Here is a 15,572-nt window from a genome sequence, read left to right on the forward strand (position 1 = left end):
GGTCTAGAATTAATTGTATTAAACACTATAATTCAAAAATATTGGCGAGATAATATCAGCATGTACATGACATTAAAATTTTTGTAAAAAAGAGAACTAAGAACTAGTGAAGTACCAAAGAAAACAAAACTAAAATAGGTGTCATGCCCCATAAGTCAAGTTATTTGAATAGTGATACACTGTCAGAAATAGTGGACAGAATTCTTCAAAATGCAGAAAAAAGAAAAGCAACTCAGGTAGACTGAATAATGATGACATTGTGGAGGACCACTCAGCTGCACAAATGTAAGCTAAAATTGTGGATTTAAGCCAGCACTGATATCCACAACTGCCTTACTGCAGTGATTTGACCATCAATGACTTTCATCCTCCCAGAAGAACAGGTTGCAAGATCAGTGTTTTCAAATCGATAGAAGAGCTCTTCATTTCCAGGGCATCGCAGAACTGATCCTGTTGCAATATAGATAAACTTGTTTACTCAAAAACCTTTATAGTCAGCTCTCTTCTTGCTATATTTCATATATTATTTTAGATATAAGAATGTTTGACTAAATCAGTTTGATGATTTTTTTTAAATCTTGATTTTTGTGAGATTTTAACTGCTATGATCACAGATTTACAAGTTCACACTGAAAATATATATTATGGGAATTCAACATTTCATTGTTTGTAATGTATTGCAGGTTCCACTCAAACTGGGGCGATGATTACTTCTCTTTCTGGTGTGCTGGTATCCTGTACATTTCCTTGAACAGCCAGTATTACTATGATCCTTCTGGTGTCCCTGAAGAAGCCAAGGCACAAGAAGTGTGGCTTGACAAAGTTTTATCTGGTGTGAAGCCAGGCAGAGCTGTTGTCTTCATGCACATTCCACCATTTATAAACAGTCCTGATGAAACAGACATTGGGTACTTCTCACTTGCACCAGAACCACGCAAGAAGCTTCTGGATAAACTTTTGTCTGCAGGTTAGTAAGGCAAAATTAAACCTGTCATATTTTATAGTATAGTCACTAGGCACCAATGACTCTGTTAATGAGTGCAAGTTAGTCATGTTGCCAGCTTGAGTGCATGCCACAGTCTCGAGTTAGAAATGCTGTCACACGAGTTTGATTATCAGGGGAGGTATTGATGCTGAGATATGATTAATTATCATAAAAAGTAGTTTTATTATAACTTTTGAATACACAACTTTGCAGACAAGATGTCAATCATTAGCCATTGAGGAGAGCTGTCGATTGGCACACATGCTTTATTGAGATTATTATAATCTGTCTGCTAAGAGAACAAAATTATAAAATGTACTAATTAATCACTTTACAAATAATCAACATAAAACACAGTTCATGGAACAGCAATTTTTAGTTTAAATTTGATTTGTCACTGTGCAGAAATATTATGTCTTAAAATGATTGGTGAGGAATGAGAGTGTTTAATGTGAATTACTGTAAGTAATGTCATAATTTGAATATGACAAAAGTTAGTTAGTTAGTTTCATGTTACATTGATCATTTGAATGATAAAACATAATGATGTGGAACTTTCTGGATGGGATGAGAAGGCAAAACTGATTGTTGGAGATTGCACCAGACAAGATTTGAAAACCTGAGAGCATAAAGGTGGAATGTAGGGTCATATGCATGACAGAGATTACTAACAAAACATTGTACATGAGTTAATATGAGCGGAAAGCTATTCTACCTCTACCTCTACCACATAAAATACTCATGGTTACAAGTGTCAGAGCAGTGCCTTTTTTAGAGAAGAGAGGACAGGAAGAAGTCAACTTTTAAGAGAGGTTAGGACTGAAATTAACCGTGAGTTAGTGAAAGAAACCCAACATCATTCTGGAGTATTCCACTATCACAAACAGATGAAAGTTAAAAATTTTCAGCAATCACTGGAAATTTTATTTCCACCCAATTTTATCTCAGTCATTCTGAAATGCCAGCTTTCTTTATTATATCAAAATATTGGAGGATTAAAGTAAAATTAATGAACTACTTATATGCATTGATTAATTAGTCATCAAAGCCAGTTGATATAATCTGCCTCTCTGAACATCATATGAACACTGGTGTAGATGTGTAAGTGTTGCAGGATTTAGGATAGCATCTCACATTTGTAGAGCAGAAATGGAGAAAGGAGCAGTTCCCATATTCATTAGGAAGTGTCATAAATTTAAGAACATGGACATTCATAAGTTTTCCTAGAGCAGCACGTGGAAGCATGTGCAATGGAAGCAGAATTTTGTAATAAATCCTTCATATTAAGAAATGTATAATGAGCACCTGCAGGGAAGTTTAATCTGATCATAATTCATCTCGAAGTTACACTGGCCTATTTAACAGAAAAAAAAAAGAAAAAAAAGAAAAAAAAGAAAAAAAAAATAGTGGTTGCTGGTGACTTTAATGTAGATTCTCTTAACAATTCCTCCAATAAGAATTTATTACAGTAAATAATACTATCATTGAACTTAATTCCTGCTGTAAACTTTCCAACTAGAGTAACTAACTGCTCACAAAGAGCCTGTGGGAATGTTAGCATTACTGGCCAGAGAAAACTACTCGCGGTCTTATCTCTGATGGTTGGTGGTAGCAGTGCAGTTCACTCTATGACTTGAGTGTGTTATGTCGTGTATTCTTATGTGTGTCGAGATCCAATAAAATAAAGTGTGTTGTCTTCTCCATACCTCTGTGTCATCTATCGTTAGCTGTCACTGTGTACCGGAGTTCCATATTGGTGGCTCCATACTTTGAGTGAATGCTAAAATAGTGAAAATTTGTGTCACCACAATGTGGCTATCACACCCGCATTGTATTACGCTGACCGCAAATTTGGTCGAACTCTTGCATCTGTCGCTATTGACAGACATGAACATCTACATCTACATCTACATTTATACTTCGCAAGCCACCCAGCTGTGTGTGGCGGAGGGCACTTTACGTGCCACTGTCATTACCTCCCCTTCCTGTTCCAGTCGCGTATGGTTCACGGGAAGAATGACTGCCAGAAAGCCTCCATGCGTGTAAGTTTCCCAAGTGATTAAAAGTGACAGTGACACTACTCAAGTTGCAGCCTCATCACACATCGCACAATACAGTGCAATTGACAATCTATGTATTGACTTTGTTATGGACTCTACCAGTGTAACATCTACCTCTGCATTCTGTCAACATTTTCACACTCTGGACTACTGATCCATGCCAACTGTATCATGGCCACTATCGCATGCATCAGACACATGTCCACCTGATAGACATGCTGTCTCATCCTCACCATATGGCAGGCTATATGTCCTCTGGTCCATGGAGCCTGCTGCATTACCAACCACTGCCCACACACAGTTCTCTCCATATTCCAACCACATCACTGAGTTGAACAGTTGACTGCTTCATGGCTCACACTACTGCCATTCCAAACATACAACCAACACCTGTGGTTTGCGATTGTCGAAAGTATGTTCACCTCCAATGTCATCGTCACAGACAGCACAAAGTACGTCACTCGCCTCAGCCACTTGGCACCAATGACATGGTCCTGGCATCGCCACCTACAGACAATAATGGGACTGCCAAAACAATGCTCTTACGAGGCCTCTCCCGGACTTCTGAAGAGCAACTACACCAGGTACTTTACAGTGAACATTTACAGGATGGGACCCCGTCTGAATTGTGGTGGCATCTTCACAGCAAAATAGACCTGTGCGTCATGCTTGACAAGGTGCTGTGGATGATCTGGGTTGTTAAGTTCCCTCCCAGGTGCAGTTGACTTTACTTGCCACTAATGACCAGTCTCCCGATGCCCGCGTTTTCCTGACTGACTGCATTTTCGCCATTTCTTGACATAAGCACAGTATTAACAAATCTCCCAAAAATGGTATGGACACGCATGCTGCACTGCAATGTGCGCAACCTCCTGCAGCCACCAAGCACTCCTGGCCCCCCTAACGCTGATGTCACAGGTGCCACCAACACCTGCGTTTACAAAACAAACTCTGCTCCAGCTGTCACTTCCAGTACATTGGCAGACATGCACACATAGTCTCACCTCTGTCGGTACAATGCCCGCTTCAGCGACACCGCACTCCTCTGTTGTCAACCTTGTGACTACCCGAACTCCCCTCACAGGCCTCAATAAGTGCCCCAAGCTCTGAACAATGTGTAAGGCATGCTGTCTGTACATCCTTGAGCACATCAGCAGACTACGTTTCCTGGTCGACGCCAGATCGCAGATCCGCACGGCACCTCACACACCTGCCTTGCCTATGTCTAAAGACTCGTTCCTTCGCTTGACAGCTGCTATTGGTTCTCCTATCGCTGTAAGGGGTATCCAGATGCAGACTCTAGACCTCAACTTTGCTACACCCATCATGTGGTAATTCATTGTCACTCATGTTACAGAGCCAGTCTGAGGTTCTGATTTCCTGTAGGACTTTCACCTTGTGCATATGGATGTGCAAGAGAAGCTCACTCGCCTCTGACAGGACAGTGTGGCCCTATGCAGCTGCATCTGAACAGCACAGACAGAAATTGCAGAGGCTCACTCCACCTTCAAACGCCTTCATTCCTTATGTATCGCCTATGCTAGCAGGTCTGCACCTCTCACCCGATACCTCAAGTCACCTGACACAGCTGGCCCCACCTCACTGTTTGCTTAGGTGGGTGCTGAGCCAGCACCTGCACTCAGTGTTGCCTCCTGCTGTGCTGTGTCAAACCTCCACAGCTCGTCGACTGCTCTGTGCATGGGCACGCACTGGCCACGCCCGAGCAGCCCAGCTCCAGTCTGCAGCTGCCATCTGTCGCCGCCGCCTCCTGGGCCAAGCCAGCGCCTGCATGCGGCACTGCTTGCCGTGCCGTGCCCAAAATTGCGCAGCTCGCTGACTGTGTCACACGTCCGCAGAATACCACCTAGCTCGGGCAACCTGGTTGCAGCCTAAAGCTGACATTTGATGTCATTTCTGCTGATTGGGACACCGACCTGCACACAGCCCACACTGAGAAACTCTCAACCAGTGGCTCCACCCTACGTGATCTTTTATCTTGTGATCCAGCAACAATGACATGGCGCATCGCATTAATACTACACCCTGCCCGCTGGTCGCTTGGCACCCCCAACATCTACTCCCTGACCACCTCTACATGGCAAAGTCAGCAGCGGATGGGTTGCTACAAGCTGACATCATTTACCCATCAGATAGCAGCTGGGCCTCACGCATCTGTCTCCTCCCTAAGGAGGATTGCTCAGCCAGACTTTGCAGCAACTATAGTGCCTCGAATGCTCACACAATCATGGAAAATTACCCAGTTTGTAATATCCAAGACTTCACAGACTATCTTGCTGGCTGTGTAGTTGTTTGTAAGAAGACACATCTGCAGATATTGATGTACAAAGATGACATTCACAAGACTGCAATAACCACACTTTTTGGATTGTTTGAGTTCCTTTTTATGCCTTGTGGACTAAAAAACGCTCCACAAACATGGCCGCACTTTACAGACAGTCTGTTTTTAAATTTTCTTTTTGTTATGTGTATCTGGATGATGTCCTTATTTTTTGATCAGACATGGACTCACACTCTGCCCACCTTGAATGAGTTCTTATCACTCACAAAGCCAATGATGTTGTGTACTACAATGAGAAATGCCAACCTTCTTGGGCCACATCATTAACTCCTCTGGCATCCGCCCAACTCCAAGTGCATCGAGGTGATTCGTAACCTACTGGCACCATGTGATTACTGTGAACTCCGCCATTTCCTCAGAACAGTCAGTTTCTATCACTGTCACTTACCCCACACCATTTCCCCGCAGGAACCCTTAACAAAGTCCCTCAAAGGCAACAGCCATTCACAGGAAGCTCACGTAGACCATGGACATGCAGCACACCTTTCAAGTGACAGGGACGATCTGGTTCAGGCAGCCATGTTAGCTCGCCTGATTCCAGAAGTTCTCCTGTCCATCACCACTGATGCTAGTGATTTAGAGATTGGAGCAATCCTTCAGCAGCAGGTTGACGGCTGCAATCGACTCTTGTGCTTCTTCTCCCGTAACCTGACCGAGACACAGCGCACCTGGTCAGTTAACGAGTGGGAGCTATTGGTCGATTATGAGGCTGTGTGATAATTTAGAGAAGATGTTGAAGGTAGTCCCTTTGTCATTTACATGGACTACCGACTCCTAGCCAACACCATCTGTAGCCCACCCAAGAGTGCCTCCACCTTTAAAATCTCCTCGAATACATCTTGCAGTTCACTACAGACATCTGTCACATGAAAGGCACAGACATTGTTGTTGCTTAATACTTGTCACGAAGCAGTGCCATCTCGGTCACACCAACTCACACCGTCTCTGCAGGACGACCTTCAGCTACAGGATCTCTTAAATTATGCCTTCTCCACCCTCATCATTGAGCCAAAGTTTATCTTTAGTTCAGCTCACCCTGTCCTCTGTGACATGTTCCAGGGTGCATATGCCAAACAGTTTCACAGAATTATTTTTTACCTATTTCACAACCTCACCCGCCCCAATGTCAAACCTACTACTTACCTTTTGACTGAGCGATACGTTTAGCCCCATGTTAAGCAAGACTACAAGTTGTAGATGAGAGCCTACACACCGCGCCTGCAATGTGAAACCCACCCGGTGCACCCAGCCCCTACTAGGCACCTTCCAGATACTGAAGGGACGCTTCCAATACATTAGTGTGGTTGCCCCCCTTCCCCCATCTGGCAGCTACCTTTACCTCCTCTCCATTGTTGACTGGGTAATGCGCTGGGTAGGTGCTACTCCCATCCAAGACATCACCACTGAAGCAGTTGCCAGAGCTCTCATTTCTATCATGCACTTCAGCTGCCCTGCCTCCGTAACCATGGGCTAAGGTAGGCACTTTGAGTCCTCGCTGTTTGCTGAACTCTGTAAACTATGTTGCATTACCCATTACAGAACAGCTGCCTAAAACCCTCAAGCTAATGGGCTTTTTGAGAAGTGGCATCAGGCCATAAAGTCTACTCTTATGTGTCTCGGGAGTGAGTACTTCCATGGGTTCTGTTGGGTGACAGCACAGTGCATAAACAAGACCTGAAAGCCTCTGTAGCTGAGATTTTATATGGTGAGAGACTATGTCTCCCCAGTGACCTTGTCTCTTCTGACCGCCCCACCTCGCTTCCCACCATGATTGACAGCATCTGGTGTCACATTGCCAACCTTCATCTGCCCCCCCCCCCCCCCCCCCCCACTCCCCCTCTGTCTATACCCCTCCTAAAATTTTTGTTTCCAAGGACATAGTCATGTGCAACAACATAATTCCGCATGACGATTCTGTCCATACCACAGTCTGGCCGCCATTCTTGGACCCTCATAGTGTTCTCTAATATGGCTCCAACACCTATGACATTTTGCTTAATGGGAAGCCACTCCTGGTTCCTGTCAGCTGACTGAAACCTGCCTGATATCTCATCAACAAGCCCCCTGATAAAGACTTTACCCTCATGGTGCCCCCCCCCCCCCCCCGAGCCTCCTCCCCCTGCGACTACATTCCCTCATTTCCAGAAGCTATTCGACGTCTGTTGCTTATGCCATGAGGATCTTAGACTCCAGTTACAGACAAGGAGCTGGTGGCAGTCACAGGGGTCCACAATGACTGCACAGTCTCACCTGAGTTCCCAGTACACCATTTATGGGAAGTTCTCACCTTACCTGATAAAGTCAACTCCACAACTCTACTCGCACATTTCATTGATGATGGCTGTCTGTCCATCTCCACTACTTGCCTGGACAGTGAGCTCTTCACGGACCCATCGTACGCACATATACTGGGGGTACATCTTCCCCACCTCCCCCTCCCATGCCCACCCACACAGGCTGTACCATCCACGCATCTGCCCATTTCCGTGACTATCATCTCTACACGCAGCACCCAGACCACCCTTGCCCGCACTTCTTCTCTCCCCCTCCCCTATCTCCCCCAGATGTTGCCGCCCCCAGCCCATGCTCCATATTACTGGGAGGGGGGGGGGGAGGGGGTGCACTCTGTTGGAACGTTAGGATTGCTGGCCAGAGAAAATTACTTGTGGTCTTGTCTCTGATGGTTGATGGTAGCAGTGCAGTTCACTCCATGACTCAAGTGTGTTATGTTGTGTATTCTTCTACACTCCTGGAAATTGAAATAAGAACATCGTGAATTCATTGTCCCAGGAAGGGGAAACTTTATTGACACATTCCTGGGGTCAGATACATCACATGATCACACTGACAGAACCACAGGCACATAGACACAGGCAACAGAGCATGCACAATGTCGGCACTAGTACAGTGTATATCCACCTTTCGCAGCAATGCAGGCTGCTATTCTCCCATGGAGACGATCGTAGAGATGCTGGATGTAGTCCTGTGGAACGGCTTGCCATGCCATTTCCACCTGGCGCCTCAGTTGGACCAGCGTTCGTGCTGGACGTGCAGACCACGTGAGACGACGCTTCATCCAGTCCCAAACATGCTCAATGGGGGACAGATCCGGAGATCTTGCTGGCCAGGGTAGTTGACTTACACCTTCTAGAGCACGTTGGGTGGCATGGGATACATGCGGACGTGCATTGTCCTGTTGGAACAGCAAGTTCCCTTGCCGGTCTAGGAATGGTAGAACGATGGGTTCGATGACGGTTTGGATGTACCGTGCACTATTCAGTGTCCCCTCGACGATCACCAGTGGTGTATGGCCAGTGTAGGAGATCGCTCCCCACACCATGATGCCGGGTGTTGGCCCTGTGTGCCTCGGTCGTATGCAGTCCTGATTGTGGCGCTCACCTGCACGGCGCCAAACACGCATACGACCATCATTGGCACCAAGGCAGAAGCGACTCTCATCGCTGAAGACGACACGTCTCCATTCATCCCTCCATTCACGCCTGTCGCGACACCACTGGAGGCGGGCTGCACGATGTTGGGGCGTGAGCGGAAGACGGCCTAACGGTGTGCGGGACCGTAGCCCAGCTTCATGGAGACGGTTGCGAATGGTCCTCGCCAATACCCCAGGAGCAACAGTGTCCCTAATTTGCTGGGAAGTGGCGGTGCGGTCCCCTACGGCACTGCGTAGGATCCTACGGTCTTGGCGTGCATCCGTGCGTCGCTGCGGTCCGGTCCCAGGTCGACGGGCACGTGCACCTTCCGCCGACCACTGGCGACAACATCGATGTACTGTGGAGACCTCACGCCCCACATGTTGAGCAATTCGGCGGTACGTCCACCCGGCCTCCCGCATGCCCACTATACGCCCTCGCTCAAAGTCCGTCAACTGCACATACGGTTCACGTCCACGCTGTCGCAGCATGCTGCCAGTGTTAAAGACTGCGATGGAGCTCCGTATGCCACGGCAAACTGGCTGACACTGACGGAGGCGGTGCACAAATGCTGCGCAGCTAGCGCCATTCGACGGCCAACACCGCGGTTCCTGGTGTGTCCGCTGTGCCGTCCGTGTGATCATTGCTTGTACAGCCCTCTCGCAGTGTCCGGAGCAAGTATGGTGGGTCTGACACACCGGTGTCAATGTGTTCTTTTTTCCATTTCCAGGAGTGTATGTATTGATAAAAGTCCCCCCATGAACCATGGACCTTGCCGTTGGTGGGGAGGCTTGCGTGCCTCAGCGATACAGATGGCCATACCGTAGGTGCAACCACAACGGAGGGGTATCTGTTGAGAGGCCAGACAAACATGTGGTTCCTGAAGAGGGGCAGCAGCCTTTTCAGTAGTTGCAGGGGCAACAGTCTGGATGATTGAGTGATCTGGCCTTGTAACATTAACCAAAACGGCCTTGCTGTGCTGGTACTGCGAACGGCTGAAAGCAAGGGGAAACTACAGCTGTAAATTTTCTCAAGGACATGCAGCTTTACTGTATGATTAAATGATGATGGCGTCCTCTTGGGTAAAATATTCCGGAGGTAAAATAGTCCCCCATTCGGATCACCAGGCGGGGACTACTCAAGAAGACATCGTTATCGGGAGAAAGAAAACTGGCATTCTACAGATCAGAGCATGGAATGTCAGATCCCTTAATCGGGCAGGTAGGTTAGAAAATTTAAAAAGGGAAAAGGATAGCTTAAAGTTAGATATAATGGGAATTAGTGAAGTTCGATGGCAGGAGGACCAAGACTTCTGGTCAGGTGAATACAGGGTTATAAACACAAAATCAAATAGGGTTAATGCAGGAATAGGTTTAATAATGGGTAAGCTACTATGAACAGCATAGTGAGCGCATTATTGTAGCCAAGATAGACACAAAGCCTACGTCTACCACAGCAGTACAAGTTTATATGCCGTCTAGCTCAGCATATGACAAAGAGATTGAAGAAATGTATGATGAGATAAAAGAAATTATTCAGATGGTGAAGGGAAATGAAAATTTAATAGTCATGGGGGACTGGAATTTGATAGTAGGAAAAGGAAAAGAAGGAAACATAGTAGGTGAATATGGGATGGGGGTAAGGAATGAAAGAGGAAGGTGCCTCGTAGAATTTTGCACAGAGAATAACTTAATCATAACTAATACGTGGTTCAAGAATCATGAAAGAAGGTTGTATACATGGAAGAGGCCTGGAGACGCTGGAAAGTTTCAGATAGATTATATAATGGTAAGACAGAGATTCAGGAACCAGGTTTTAAATTTTAAGACATTTCCAGGGGCCTGTTCCAGAGGTTGCTCCTCAGTCTGCAAGACCCGGGTGGTTGCAGAGGGTGGGCTTGTTTACTGGTAGTTGGGTGCTCCAACAACAGGCATGTAATGGGGCCCCTTAGGGGCTGCTGGATAGGTCAGGAGTCCACTAGACACAGTAGGTGGCTACCTGGGTAGCAGGGGTTGTGTGGTGTGGACTGGGCGGTTTTTTAGGTTAGATGGCCTCGGGCAAGTACAGAAAGGGCAACTGCCTCAAAGGGTGCGGGGCAAAGTCAGGACATGCAGGGACCAAGCAGCAATCGGTATTGTAATTGTAAACTGTCGAAGCTTCGTTGATAAAGTACCAGAACTTCAAGCACTGATAGAAAGCATCGAAGCTGAAATCGTTATAGGTACGGAAAGCTGGCTGAAGCCGAAATTTTTACAAAGGCACAGGCGGTGTTTAGAAAGGATAGATTGCATGCAAACGGTGGGGGCATGTTTGTCGCTGTTAGTAGTAGTTTATCCTGTAGTGGAATAGAAGTGGATAGTTCCTGTGAATTATTATGGGTGGAGGTTATACTCACCAACTGAGCTAGGTTAATAATTGGCTCCTTTTACCGACCTCCCGACTCAGCAGCATTAGTGGCAGAACAACCGAGAGAAAATCTGGAATACATTTCACATAAATTTCCTCAGCATGTTATAGTCTTAGGTGGAGATTTGAATTTACCAGATATAGACTGGGACACTCAGATGTTTAGGACGGGTGGTAGGGACAGAGCATCGAGTGACATACTGCGTGCACTATCCAAAAATTAACTCGAGCAATTAAACAGAGAACTGACTCGTGCAGATACATCTTGGACCTACTGATAACAAACAGACCCAAACTTTTTGACTCTGGAAGCACAGAACAGGGAATCAGTGATCATAAGGCTGTTGCAGCATCCCTGAATATGGAAGTAAATAGGAATATAAAAAAAGGGAGGAAGGTTTATCTGTTTAGCAAGAGTAATAAGAGGCAGATTTCAGACTGCCTAACAGATCAAACTGTGAGGGATGGGGAAAACCCACTGTGGTTCAACAACAAAGTTAGGAAACTACTGCGAAAGCAAAGAGAGCTTCACTGCAAGTTTGAACGCAGCCAAAACCTCACGGACAAACAGAAGCAAAACGATGTCAAAGTTAGTGTAAGGAGGGCTATGCATGAAGCGTTCAGTGAATTCAAAAGTATAATTCTATGTACCAACTTGACAGGAAATCCTAGGAAGTTCTGGTCTTATGTTTAATCAGTAAGTGGATCGAAACAGCATGTCCAGACACTCTGGGATGATAATGGCATTGAAACAGAGGATGACACGCGTAAAGTTGAAATACTAAACACCTTTTTCCAAAGCTGTTTCACAGAGGAAGACTGCACTGCAGTTCCTTCTCTAAATCTTCGCACGAACGAAAAAATGGCTGACATCAAAATAAGTGTCCAAGGAATAGAGAAGCAACTGAAATCACTCAACAGAGGAAAGTCCACTGGACCTGACGGGATACCAATTCGATTCTACACAGAGTATGCGAAAGAACTTGCCCCCATTCTAACAGCCGTGTACCGCAAGTCTCTAGAGGAACGGAAGGTTCCAAATGACTGGAAAAGAGCACAGGTAGTCCCAGTTTTCAAGAAGGGTCGTCGAGCAGATGCGCAAAACTATAGGCCTATATCTCTGACATCGATCTGTTGTAGAATTTTAGAATATGTTTTTTGCTCACGTATCATGTCATTTCTGGAAACCCAGAATCTACTCTGTAGGAATCAACATGGATTCCGGAAACAGCGATCATGCGAAACCCAACTCGCTTTATTTGTTCATGAGACCCAGAAAATATTAGATACAGGCTCCCAGGTAGATGCCATTTTCCTTGACTTCCGGAAGGCGTTAGATACAGTTCCGCACTGTCGCCTGATAAACAAAGTAAGAGCCTACGGAATATCAGACCAGTTGTGTGGCTGGATTGAAGAGTTTTTAGCAAACAGAACACAGCATGTTTTCTCAATGGAGAGACGTCTACAGACGTTAAAGTAACCTCTAGTGTACCACAGGGGAGTGTTATGGGACCATTGCTTTTCACAATATATATAAAAGACCTAGTAGATAGTGTTGGAAGTTCCATGCGGCTTTTCACGGATGCTGCAGAAGTTGCAGCATTAGGAAATTGCAGCAAAATGGAGGAAGATCTGCAGCGGATAGGCACTTGGTGCAGGGAGTGGCAACTGACCCTTAACATAGACAAATGCCAATGCCTGGCTGTGGCTAAGTCATGTCTCCGCAATATCCTTTCTTTCAGGAGTGCTAGTTCTGCAAGGTTCGCAGGAGAGCTTCTGTAAAGTTTGGAAGGTAGGAGACGAGGTACTGGCAGAAGTGAAGCTGTGAGGATGGGGTGTGAGTCGTGCTTGGGTAGCTCAGTTGGTAGAGCACTTGCCCGCGAAAGGCAAAGGTCCCGAGTTCGAGTCTCGGTCCAGCACACAGTTTTAATCTGCCAGGAAGTTTCATATCAGCGCACACTCTGCTGTAGAGTGAAAATTTCATTCTATGTAAACATGGTTTGTCCATGTAGGTACCGAGGAAAATCTTCCATGTATTGAATTTTTTCATAAGGGATTTTCAGTCCCCTTTTAGCTGCTATTTCATGGAGTTTTTTTAAGGCGGTTAATTGCCTCTTCTCTGTTGTTTGAAAAGATCACTAGACTGTCTGCATAAACTAGAAATCATAAATAAATATCAACAATTATAAAAAGAATAGATAGCTATTCATTGTGAAGATGACACTCTGAGCTGCAGACAGGCATAACAAAAAGACTGTTACACACTTAGTTTTCGGCCAAAGCCTTCTTTAGAAAAGAAAGGAAAACACACACACACACACACACACACACAAGTAGGCACACCTCACACACATGACCGCTATATCTGGCCACTTTAGCTGGCCTGAGATAACGATCATATGTGCCTGAGGTGTGCCTACTTCAGAAACAGAGAAGGAAAAGTTGAGCATGGGTGTAATCATTCTCCATGGCAGCACTCGCCTGCATATCATCCATCAAACTGTCACTCTCCAGCAAAAGTTTTAGAAGAACATAAACAAGCACCCAAGTGTGGACCTGGCACCCATTGACTACCATATGTTGAAAGAACAGTTGGCCAGAATGCGATTCAACTCTAATGATGAGGTGAAAGATTAGGTTTAGTGCTTTCTCAAGGATATGATAGTGAGCTGGTATGACATGGCAATACAAAAACAATCATAGTGTCTACAAAAATGCGCCAAGCAAAATGGCGATTATATGGAGAGATAGATAAATGTCCAGCTTTTAAAATGACATAAATAAAATATTATGGAAAACAATTCCTTTAAATTATAAAAAAAATAGTTCTTACTTTGGTATTATCCTCGCATATTACAAAATTGGTGATTCTAACATAGAATGCTAATGTTTAAAATGGTGCTGTATCTTTCTTATAGTTATACATTCTTCACCGTGAGCTTTTAACATCTAAAAACTGGAATCTGAATTTTACAGGTGTAAAGAAGGTGTTCTGTGGCCATTTACATCGCAATGCTGGAGGGTTCTACAAGGATATGGAAATAATTGTAACTTCTGCAATGGGAGGACAACTGGGTACTGATTTACCTGGATTCAGAGTTGTTAATGTCAAAAATGATACTATCACCCATACTTATTTTGATCTTGATAATGTTCCAAAAGAAGTCACAGTGTAGCACAGTGTCAGTCTTAATGATAAGCTGTGTGAAGAGTTTGGATGAGACACACATTGCAGTGCATTTTGTGGCAACCTTTCTCCAAAGGCTTTGTCAGTATATGTTGGAACATTTGCGTCTTTCTTTCTTTCAATAAGGTGAATTTACTTTGATGTTGACAAATGTAATCCTTGTATGTCACTATAAAAAAAAAGTAAAGATTATAAGGGGGGAAAAGTAAAACATATTCATTAGAGAAAAAGTTAAATTTTTTACTAAAAAGGCAAAGTTTAAACATAATGTTAATGTAAACATTCTGTGGTTTACTATTCTATGCACAACTTTTAGCTTCTTAATAAGTTCATACAAACTGTTATCAAGGTACTCTTAGTTTTATGTGATATCATTTCATTCATGTAAAGCTTCGCTAGAGAACACCACAGTGTTATTGATCAGCAAAATACCTTACTTTCACCCTTTACGCTTATGATCTGGATCTTCAAGCAAATTATATCTTACATTTTATTTTTATGAATTAAAGTATGTGTTGCAATGGGAAGTGATGTAAATGCATTTTACAAGGGAAGTAATCACTGACCATGAAACCCTGTGTTTTATCATGCATTATAATGCCATTACATGCAGATCCTGTAGGCAAAAAATAAAAAGTACTATTTTATTTGTTAATTTATGCTTTGCAAGTTACTAGTTAACTTACACACTACATATTCATACAGCATTATTCTTTCTTATCTTTCACTGTGTGATTCTAAGGTGTAGGGAAGGGTACAGTAAATGGGCTGGAATGATAGCAAAAGCATTGACTGAAATTAAGCTTAACGAGAGGTCAGACAGGCAGGTACTAAAGATGTTAAAGTATTACAACATTCTCATAAAAGCACAATGAAAAATAATGTTCGTATATTGCATCAGAATATCAGGGGATTAAAAAACAAAGTAGATGAGCTTCTTGTTTGTTTAGAAGATTTAGAAACAGGATGGCATAGGAGTACTATACCTGTCTGAACATCATGTAGTCGCAGATATGGAAAAGGTAAATGTATGTGAGTATAAGCTTTCAGCACACTATGGAGAGAAAGAGGAGCTGCCATATAGGTAAAAATTTTTCATAGTGCGAAAAATGAAGAAATCAAAAAATTTTGTGTAGCTCAACAT

At 44.3% G+C, this 15,572-nt stretch overlaps 1 protein-coding gene across 3 annotated transcripts in view; it reads left to right on the forward strand.

Annotated features, from left to right (window-relative positions):
• Window positions 1-15,083, forward strand: part of LOC126194969 (serine/threonine-protein phosphatase CPPED1-like) — a 94,460-nt gene extending 79,377 nt beyond the window's left edge. For all 3 annotated transcript variants that reach the window (XM_049933362.1, XM_049933363.1, XM_049933364.1), the window contains exons 5-6: window positions 684-967; window positions 14,218-15,083. In XM_049933362.1, the coding sequence (XP_049789319.1) occupies window positions 684-967; window positions 14,218-14,417 (484 nt within the window). In that variant the 3' untranslated portion in view covers window positions 14,418-15,083. The remainder of the gene's footprint in view (window positions 1-683; window positions 968-14,217) is intronic.
• The last annotated feature ends 489 nt before the right edge of the window (window positions 15,084-15,572 follow it).

The sequence above is a fragment of the Schistocerca nitens genome, chromosome 7, assembly GCF_023898315.1.
Source record: "Schistocerca nitens isolate TAMUIC-IGC-003100 chromosome 7, iqSchNite1.1, whole genome shotgun sequence".
NCBI lineage: Eukaryota > Metazoa > Arthropoda > Insecta > Orthoptera > Acrididae > Schistocerca > Schistocerca nitens.